The sequence below is a fragment of the Jaculus jaculus genome, chromosome 18, assembly GCF_020740685.1.
Source record: "Jaculus jaculus isolate mJacJac1 chromosome 18, mJacJac1.mat.Y.cur, whole genome shotgun sequence".
NCBI classification, from domain to species: domain Eukaryota; kingdom Metazoa; phylum Chordata; class Mammalia; order Rodentia; family Dipodidae; genus Jaculus; species Jaculus jaculus.
Genome location: NC_059119.1, coordinates 37,529,251 through 37,539,708, shown reverse-complemented (window position 1 = coordinate 37,539,708; position 10,458 = coordinate 37,529,251). Strand labels below are relative to the sequence as shown.

General features: G+C 45.9%; 1 protein-coding gene across 1 annotated transcript; it reads right to left on the bottom strand.

Moving 5' to 3' along the window:
* Positions 1-222: 222 nt before the first annotated feature.
* Aicda (activation induced cytidine deaminase) lies at positions 223-8,960 on the bottom strand. Its single transcript, XM_045137272.1, has 5 exons — positions 8,836-8,960; positions 5,723-5,870; positions 2,127-2,397; positions 1,526-1,641; positions 223-904 (listed from the first exon to the last, which is right to left on the bottom strand). The coding sequence occupies exons 1-5, from the start codon at positions 8,958-8,960 to the stop codon at positions 851-853; spliced, it is 714 nt and encodes a 237-aa protein (XP_044993207.1). The 3' UTR covers positions 223-850.
* Positions 8,961-10,458: the final 1,498 nt, after the last annotated feature.

Below are 10,458 nucleotides of genomic sequence, written 5' to 3'. Positions count from 1 at the left end.
TCACAGATGCGCATGTATCTTTTTGCATTTGGTTTTTACATTAGTGCTGGGGAATTGAGCCTGGGCTGACCGACTTAGCAAGCAAGCACCTTTCACCACTGAGTCATCTCCCCAGCCCCTTAGGTATTTCTGGATTAAGGATTTCTGTAAGAGTCTGTGTTTCCACAGGATTTGATGCTCAAGATATCAACTCATTTAAGGATTTTCTTCATGCTCCTCATGTCCATTTTAAGAGTCTTTATTAAAATCACCTGAAGGTGGTCATGCATATTCACACCCCAACCCTGAATCCTCTGACATACAGATATAAAAACATACCAGGCAATGAAAATATACACAACAGGCTTGCTTATTAATGCTTTTGAGAGAGGGCTTGGGCTTTCAATAGGCCAGATTCTCTCATCAGGATCATGGCCTGACAGAAGAGGTTACTTGGAAATGAACCTCAGAGGAAAGGAGTAGAAAAGTCTGTGTCTGATACCATGAACAATTCAAGCGAACAAAGCATTTGCTCCTCTCACTGTGCTTTCTAAGCATAAACCTTCTGCTTTCATCTGCTTTAAGGTCGTAGAACATGGACACTTTAGAACCATTCAAAGTCTTGAAATTCTGTTATTCTCCAGCAGAGGATGACATTGCATTCAACACAGTTGTAGCACCATTCTTGAAGGGACATTTGTAGCTTCTCTACTTTGTAGACATGGATAACTTTAAAAATCAATAAAATACATTTTCTCTACATTCTAAGAAAGTGAGAGTTGAAGAAGAAAAACAGACACTTAAAGGACTGCTCATCTGTCCACTCATTTCATCAGGCATTCCAATGTATGTGACATTCCAGGGGTTGTTTTCAAAGTCCCAAAACACGAAATGCATCTCGAAGGTCGTCGACCTCATACAAGGGCTGCAGAGAAAGAAGGAAGTGAACTGAATGAATGTCTCCAAAACTGAGTGGGGTGAGGAGAGGCTTCTGAACAGAGTGGGTGACACTTGAAGAAAGTAAATTGGGAAAGAAAGACACCAGAGGCCTGGGGAGATGGCTTGGCAGTTAAGGTGCTTGCCTGCAAAGCCAAAGGACCAATGTTCAATTCCCCAAGACCCACATAAGCCAGATGCACAAGGTGGCACATGTGTCTGGAGTTCATTTGCAGTGGCTGGAGGTCCTGGCGCACCTGTTTGCGTGCTCTCCCTCGCTCGCTCGCTCGCTCTCTCTCATAAATAAATGAAAATAAAAAGACAAAGAAAAAAGACCAGGAAAAAGAGGGAGGAAAGAATTGTGACCTGGAAGGAAAACCATTTGAGGATTTGAAGAGAGATGAACAGAAAGAAGACAAAGAATGAAGGAAAGAAAAGGCAACAGGAAGGAGTCTTCACAGGATCTCTGCCCTGTGAGAAGACAGAAGAGACAACCAATTTATAGAGAAATAAAGTTTCCATCATGTAAAAAATGAGAGTAATTAAAATAAATATGTAAGGATCTCAGGAAAAGACCAGACAGAAAACCAGACACAAGGAAGCGCCTTACCAAAAGGATGCGTCGAAGCTGTCTGGAAAGTCGGACTGAATTTTCATGCAGCCCCTCCCATGCCTTGAAAGTTCTTTCACGATTTTCTACAAACGTATTCCAGCAGTAAAAATAGTCTAACAAAAAGAGGGACAGGGTAGCCTTACGTTGGAAGAAAACACTAGCCCTATTTCTTTTTCCCTCGTTTACCCAGGACCTTGTCTCCAAGCTGTTAATAATCCTCCTTTCCTTTCTTCCTCGCCTCCTTCCCCCCTCTTTCCCTCCTTATTTCCCTGTCTTATGTGGTGCTGAGGAGGGAAGCCAAGTGCATGGCAGGCAAGAGGGCTATCACTGGACCAACCCTCTCAGCCCCTCCAAATACGAATAAATAATTTTGAGGCTGGGCGTGGTGGCGCACGCTTGGATCCCAGTTCTCGGGAGGCTGAGGTGGGAAAAGAGCGAGTTCAAGGCCACTCTGGGCTACAGCGTGCGACTGTTTCGTTTTAAAGAATGAAATTATAGTTTTAACTCCAAGGGCGAACAAGAGCCTGTATGCAATTCTCCCCCTTGCACTTCTCACGTGTGCTGCTTCTCAGCTGCAGCGCAGAGGGACCCCGCTCACCTTTGAAGGTCATGACCGCGATCTGGACCCCCGCGCGGTGCAGCCGCCGCAGCCCCTCGGGCTCCGCCTTGCGATCCTCACAGAAGTAGAGGCGCGCGGTGAAAATCCTCAGGCTGAGGTTGGGGTTCCCCCGCAGGAAGTCGGCCACGTGCCGGGCGCAGTCATAGCAGGGGCTCCAGGAGGTGAACCAGGTGACGCGGTAGCAGCGGCCCGGGTCCAGGTCCCAGTCCGAGATGTAGCGGAGGAAGAGCAGCTCCACGTGGCAGCCGGACTGCAGGGAGGGGAGGAGGGAGTGGGAGGAGGAGCAGGGAAGAGGGAGCAGGGAGGAGGAGCAGGGAGGAGGAGGAGGGGCAGGGAGGAGGGGCAAGGAGGATGAGCAGGGAGGAGGAGGGGCAGGGAGGAGGAGCAGAGAGGAGGGAGCAGGGAGGAGGGAGCAGGAAGCAGGGAGGAGGAGGAGGGAGCAGGGAGGAGGAGGAGGGCCGGGCCGAGGCGCGGATCCGGCGCAGAACAGGCCGGCGCCCGCGGGGCTCCTCCGGGATTGGCCTTCGGCCTCGCGTCACCCCCGCGCCCAAGCGTGCTGGCCCCCCCGGGAGCCGAAAGGCTGGGTCTCCGGGGAGGTGAGGTGAGATTGGAAGAGATCTGTATCGTATACCCCTGAAAAGCTTTAATCTGAGCTCGAGAATTTATTCACTCACGTACCCTTCTGCTGCTGAGCTACATACAGTTCCCGCTGCTTTTTGCACCTTTTTAAGCAGGAAAAGGAGTGTGTAAGCGTGCATTGCACTTTGACCACTAGGTGGCACAAAGATAGTTTGTGAAGCCTGCTGGCAGGCTGAAGGGGAAAAAGAGATTGTGAGGCGGACCAAAGGTGCAGTGTTTGGGGCTAGGGAAGGTAGTTCAGTTGAGAGCGTTTGCCTGACATGCCTGAGGGTTGGGTTCGGTCCCTGGCACCACATAAACCAGGTGTGACGGCTCACACGCCTGTAATCCCACTGACTGCAAGGTGGTCCCACGAGAATTAGGAGCACAAGGTCGCCCTCAGCTACACAGGGTTGGAAGACAGCCTGCACTACAATGAAAATCTGTCTCAAAAATGTGGTTGCTTTTGGTGTGGTCCCTGTTATTGCAAGAACAATTGCAACTGTGGGGTTAGATCCACCTCCTGCTGCAGAAAATTATCCGTCTCAAAATATGAAGAGAGGCTTCATTTTTCAGCTGCACTGTGCTTGGAATGTAGACCAGTTACTCAACTCTTGGTCTTATTTCCTCAGCAGGAGAATGAAGTGACGTTGTGAATTTAGTAAGAGGTAAGTGAACGTGCTTGATACAGTCAAAGCTTTCTATATATAGACTATATCATGTCACCAAATAAGAAAATAGATTAGGCCAGGCATGTGCCATATGCCTTTAGTCCCAGCACTATGGAGACTGAAGTAGGATTGCTGTGAGTTCAAGGCCACCCCGAGAATTCCAGGTCAGCCTTAGCTAGAGCAAGACCCTACTTCAAAACACCAAAAGAAAGAGGAGGAGGAGGAGTAAGAAGAGAAGGAGGAGGGCTGGAGAAATGACTTAACGATTAAAGCACTTGCCTGCGAAGCCAAAGGACCCAGGTTTAATTCCCCAGGACCCATATAAGCCAGATGCACAAGGAGGCACATGCATCTGGAGTTCATTTGCAGTGGCTGGATGCCCTGGCATGCCCATTCTCTCTCTCTCTCCCTCCCTCCCTCTTTATCTCATTCTCAAATAAATTTTAAAAAGAAGAAAAAAAAGACAAGAAAAGAAAGATTAGAATGCAAGATAATGGTGTTGAGTAAGCTACACCCTGAAACTGTAGGTAAGGAAAATCACATAATAAAGTAGGCTTCTCAAGTCTGTCATGGTGGAAACCAACCACCCTGTAATTTGACTGGAGGCCTGCTCCATGGGAGGGAATACATCCCTGACACTGAAAACTTAAAGAGAGACTGATTGAGAGGGCAGGGGATATGATGGAGAATTGAGTTTCAAAGGGGAAAGTGGGGGAGGGAGGGCATTACCATGGGATATTGTTTACAATCATGGAAGATGTTAATAAAAAAAAATTGAAAGATAAATTAGGCTTCATTGGGGCTGGGAATGGAGCTCAGTTGACACAGCGCTTGCCTAGCACGCGGGAGGCCGGGGGCTTGACCACCGGCACCACGTAACATGAGCATAAGGGCACATGTCTAATCCCAGCTCTCAGGAGATGGAGGAAAGAGGATCGGAAGTCCACGCTTGTCTTGTGCTACAGGGAGATTGAAGCTAGCTGGCTGTAGAGGTGCTGACTCAAAAAAAAAAAAAAAAAAAGGTATTTCACCCCACAGATGTGTTTCCTGGCATTCCATGAAGACGAGATATTATAGCATGTTGAGAGGAGAAATCCAGAAGCAGATTTATATTCATCTGCATTCAGTACAGAAGTCTCTTGGAAATGCAATCCCTTACACAGCTGAAAGATTGATCTAATTAGTCAGGTGAAGCTTTTCTTCATTTTCTGACACTAACAATGATAGAGCTATTCACAAACCTTTGGCGTATGTAAGTAGGAGGAAAGAGAATTATTTGAAAATTAAGAAATAGGTTTGAGTTGCTGTCATTCTTTCTCAAATTTTCCTTTCTTAATTGTCAAAAGTTTTAAAGGCACTACATATATATATGTAATTTATTTGAGAGAAAGACCTAGCACCTTTAACTAATAGAGCCATTGTTACAGCCTCACTGCTTGTTTTTCTTAAAAATATGCTTGAGAGATGGCTGAGGAGTTGAGGCACTTGTTTGTAAGCCTCATGGCCCAGGTTCAAATCCTCAGTATCCATGTAAAGGCAGATGCACAAAGTGGTGCATGTATCTGCAGTGGTAAAAGGCTCTGGGGCACCCATTCATTCTCTCTCTCTCTCCTTTCTCTCTCTTCCTGCTTGTAAATAATAATAAATACCTTTTTAAAATTATGCTTGACGGCTGGGGAGATAGTTCATCAGTAAAAGGCACTTACTTGCAAAGTCTTCCTACCTGGGTTCAATTTCCCAGAACCCACATAAAGTCAGATGCACAAAGTGGCACATGCATCTGGAATTCATTCTAAAGAGGTCCTGGTATGTCCATTCATTCTCTCCCTCTCTAAAAAATGTGATACACACACACACACACACACACACACACACACACATATATGTATGTATGTATACATATATATATGGGGGGGTATAGTCTCACTCTAGCCTAGGCTGACTTGGAATTCACTATGCAGTCTCAGGCTAGCCTTGAACTCACAGTCATCCTCCCACCTCAGCTTCCCGAGTGCTGGGATTAAAGGCGTGTGCCACCATGCCTTGCTTAAGAAATAAGTTTAAGGAAGCCACACTTGGTGACACACATCTGTAGCACCAGCACTTGGGAGGAAGAAACAGGACTAAAAGTTCAGTGTCATCCTTGGCTACACAGTGAGTGTGAGGCCATCTTGGGGATACAGGAGACCCTGTGTCAAACGCACAAAGTGAGGTAGTAGGATCCTCAGCAGGTGGCTCTAAGAGCGTCTACAGTCTCGCTTAAACTGCTGTAACCATTGCTGATACCTTGTTGCGAAGGTGGCCGAAGTCCAGTGAGAAGGAGGTGGCGCTGTCCCGCCGCTTCACCACGTAGCACAGGTAGGTCTCGTGCCGCCCCTTGGCCCAGCGGACGTTTTTGAAGTGGTAAAGAAACTTCTTCTGCTTCATCAGAAGGCTGAGGTGAGAACAGAGATGGACTTGAAGGTACAACTTATCTGGTCACTATAGTTTTTCCTTTGGCTTTATTGTTCTTAGTGTTTTTATATGTGTGTACTGGGGATTGAACGTAGAGTTTTGCGCATGCTGCACAAGCACTTTACCACTAAGCTACATCCCCAACCCTGTTTTGTTGTTGTTGTGAAAATTTATAATTACCCAAGTTTAGACCAGAAAAGACATTCTTGGTTCCTTTGCTGGGTGCCTGAGGCCTACTGAGCTTGGAATCAATCCATTTTTTTCTGCTTCAAATTAAGACCAATCAGGAGACACTTGCAAGAAGATAGCCTCCTCCAGCTGTCTTCATGATGGTGGTGACTTGAACTTACCAACGTGTTCTTCATTCATCATTGCATTGCCAGATTTTCCTCCAGTCTTCTCCAAAGCAATCTACGTTACTTCAAGCTCCACCTGCTCAAACAGCATTTCTTACCTGCCACTGTCTGTCTCCTTGACTTCACTGCCCCAAGTAGCCAGGCTGGAAGCTTGACATTACCCTTCATTCTTGCTTCTTTCTTAGTCCTCATATTTGGTTAATCATATAGATTTCTTGATTTTGTTGGGGTTCACAAAAGACTCCCCAAAGTATGGCACTTTGACATTAAAGAACTTGGAGCTATGAGAGACTGGAGGACTTCAGATGTAGAAGCAAAATCTCTGTGACTTTCTGCCCTCCTGTTCTCACTGTATTTCACCACACATCCCAAGTGACTCTAGAACTAGGATTCTTTTTCCTACAGCAAACCATAAAGCCAGCAAAGGCTAGGTGTGGTGGTGCATGCCTAAATTGTCAGCACTTGGGAGACTGAGGTAGGAGAATTGCACAAGTTTGAGATCAGCCTGGGCTACACAGTAATACCCTGTCACAATAAAACAAGCCAGCCTGGGGCAATAGATCAACCAGTCAGGAAAGTTCTTGCCTCACAAACACGAGGACCTGAGTTTGTTCCTCACAGCCCATGCAAATAAAGGCAAGAGATAGAAGCTCTGGTTCATAATCTAAGCGCTGAAGAGGTAGAGACGAGAGAATACCTGGGGCTCACTAGCCAACAGACTAGACTTGGTGAATTGCAGGCTGATGAGAGAACTTGTCTCAAAAAAAAAAAAGAAAAAAGGTGAGCTGTGTTCAGAAAAATGGCAGCCAAGTTTGTCCTCTGGCTTCAGCACACACCTATGTGCATGTACACAATGCACCTCTCCCCCCCACCACACACATGAACACGTTAAAAAAAGAACAGGTCTGGGAAGATGGTTCAGCAGTTAAAGGCACTGGCTTATAAAACCTGCTGGTGGTGATCAATACCCAAGCCACCCATGAAAGCTGGACACAAGAAATGGTGCAATCATCCAGAATTCATTTGTAGTGGTCACATGGCCTGGTACACACACATGCACACACATACTGATTAATTAAATAAATTTCAAATATAAAACAAGCCTGGTGTGGTTGGTATATGTCTTTAATCCCAGCACTAGGGAGGCAGAGTTAGGACGATTGTTGTGAGTTTGAGGCCAGCCTGGGATTACAGAGTGAGTTCCAGTTGATCCTGGGTAAGAATGAGACCCTACCTTGAAGAAAATAAAAATAGGGGCTGGAGAGATGGCTCAGCAGTGAAGGCACTTGCCTGCAAAGACTAATAACTGAAGTTCAATTCCCCAGCATCCATGCAGAGCCAGATGCAAAAGTGGCGCAGGTATCTGCAGTTTGTTTGCAATGGCTAGAGGCTCTAGCATGCATATTCTCATTCATTCATTTATCTGCCCCCCCTTTCTGTCTCTCTTTTTCCATAGAAACAAATAAGTAAATAAATAAATATAGTTTTAAATATAAATAAAAGACTCCAGATGCATGTGTTACTTTGTGCATCTGGTTTAGGTGGAACCTAGAGAATTGAACCTGGTTCCTTAAGCTTTTCAGCCAAGTGCCTTAACCACTAAGCTATCTTTCCAGCCTTGTTGTAATTTATTTATTTATTTATTTATTTTTGGCAGGGTTGGTTTTGAGATAGAATTTTACTCTAGCTCAGGCTGACCTGGAATTCACCATGTAGTGTCAGGGTGGCCTAGAACTCATGGCAATCCTCCTACCTCTGCCTTCTGAGTGCTAGGATTAAAGGCATGTGCCACCATGCCTGGCTTCCTGTTGTTATTTTGAGACAGAGTTCATGTAGCCCAGGCTAGCCTTGGATTCTTTCATTAATATTTTATTTATTTCTATATTTATGTAAGAGAGAGAGTTACAGATAGAGAAAAGGGGTACACTCGGGACTCTAGCCATTATAAACAAACTCCAGATGCATGTACCACCTTGAGCATCTGGCTTACATGGGTACCAGGGAATCAAACCTGGGTCCTTAGGCTTCCGGGCAAGTGCCTTGACTGCTAAGCCATCTCTCAGCAACAGAAAGAGAGAGAGAGGGAGAGAGAGAATTGGCTTGTGAGGGCCTCCAGCCACTGTAATTGAGCTCCAGACATGTGTGCCACCTTAAGTGCATTGCGACCTTACATGCTTGCATCACCTTGTGTGTCTGGCTTACTGGGATTTGGAGAGTCAAACATGGGTCCTTAGGCTTCACAGGAAAGCACCTTAACTGCTAAGTAATCTCTTCAGCCTGACCTTGGATTCTTGATCTTCCTCTCTCCATCTCCCAAGTGCTGAGATGACAGGTATCTAATGTATTTCTATCTGTCTGTCAGTCTGTCTGTCTGTTTGTTTGCTTGCTTGATGGAGGGTCTCACTGTACCTCAGGCTCACCTGGAACTCACTCTGTAGCCCTAGATTACAGAAGTCCTCCTACGTCAGTCCCCAAGTACTGGGATTAAAGGCATGCACCACAATGCCCAACATCATTTCTGAAATCATGAATTTATTGTGCTGTTTTGTTTGTTTCTTGGTGCTGGGAACTGAGTCCAGGGCCTCCTACACATGAGCTCTATCACTGAACGACACTCCCATTCCTCTCATGTTGTTCTTTTGTTCGCTCACCTCTGTTGAGGTGGCATCACTGAGCCCTTTACGAGGGGTAAAGTTGCTGTCATTCCTTTCCATCTCTACAATCCAAGCCTCGGACGTGTCCCAGCTTTTTCAACCTTATCCGTTGTACCGGCTTCTTAACTAGCCTCTCTGACAGTCTCTACTCTGCCAACAAAGTGATCTCATAAAAATCCTGGTGTTACTTTCATGCTGAACCCTCTCCTAATAGGTTCTCTTTTGCCCAAAGAACAAACTTGAACCTCTTTTTTTGTAAAATTTGTGTGTGAATGTGTGTGTTATATACAGGTGTGTGCGGATGCCCCTGCTCTTGCCCAGGTATGCAGAAGCCAGAGCGCAACAGGAGTCTTCGTCTACTGCCTTTCCTTGAGAGGCAGCCTTTCCCAGGACCCAGAACTGCCATCTCTCCTGGTCATTCTGGCTGAAGGGAGCTCTGGCCATCTTCCTGCCTCTGCCTCCCACTCCCCCTATGCCTGGCCAGGTCAAGTTTCATGTGGCTGGTCAGGATTAAACTCAGATCCTCACGCTCATTCTGAAAGCACCCATCCCCACTGAGCCATCTCCCCAGCTCCAAATTTGAACAGTTGTAAAGGTGGTGTTTGGGTCAGACTCCACATGCTGGGATTACAGGCCTGTGATTGTACATGCCCAGAGCATTTTATACCTTGAGATAGAAAACTAGATTTATTACCAATATATGCATTTTTGTTTATCAAACAATATAAAAATTAGTCAACTATATATTACATTAATTTGTTGTTGTTTTTGTTGAAGTAGGGTTTCACTGTAGCCCAGGCTGGCCTGGAATTCACTATGGAGTCTCAGGGTGCCCTCGAACTCTCAGTGATCCTCCCACCTCTGCCTCCCCAGTGCTGGGATTAAAGGTGTGCACCACCATGCCCAGCTACATTAAAATTTATAATTGGAGGGAACCTAAAATTGATTGTAATGAAGGTCCAACAATAATTGGCTTTATTTTAAAGTAGTAATTTCTCATGCAATCATAGTGGCATCACCACTACTACTATCCCATCACTAGCATATAATAACCCTTAACACATCTAAACTCAGCACAGCACACCTGATACAGGAAAGAGTTAAAACACTTCTTTTTGGGGCCCAATTAGCTTAAAATAGATCAAGGATGTCTTTTACTAATAAATCTCTTCTGTATTTAACTTCACTTCCTGTGCTGTTTAGATGAGAAAAAAAGTGGAAAAACTTTATAGAACCTGGTGCCTCACATGTGCTAGGTGAGTGTTCTACTCCAGAGCTACACCGTAGCCCTGGAAGACTGCATCTTTTCATGAGCTATGGGTGGTGTGTGTGCGCGTGCATGTAGGTGTGTGTATGGGTTTGGGGGAGCTGCTATTATCATGAGGAAAAAGAAGTGTCTGGGAGTATAGAAAAGAAAGAGGTAGGGGCTGGAGAGATGGCTTAGTGGTTAAGCACTTGCCTGTGAAGCCTAAGCACCCTAGTTCGAAGCTTGATTCCCCAGGACCCACGTTAGCCAGATGCATAAGGGGGCGCACACATCTGGAGTTTGTTTGCAGTG

Coding starts and splice junctions, on each gene's coding strand:
- Aicda (XM_045137272.1), bottom strand. CDS start 8,960: ATGGAAAGGAATGACAGCAACTTTACCCCTCGTAAAGGGCTCAGTGAT. Junction 2,398..5,722: donor TCGGCCACCTTCGCAACAAG/GTATCAGCAATG, acceptor CCCTCCCTGCAG/TCCGGCTGCCACGTGGAGCT. Junction 905..1,525: donor AGCTTCGACGCATCCTTTTG/GTAAGGCGCTTC, acceptor CTTTCTCTGCAG/CCCTTGTATGAGGTCGACGA.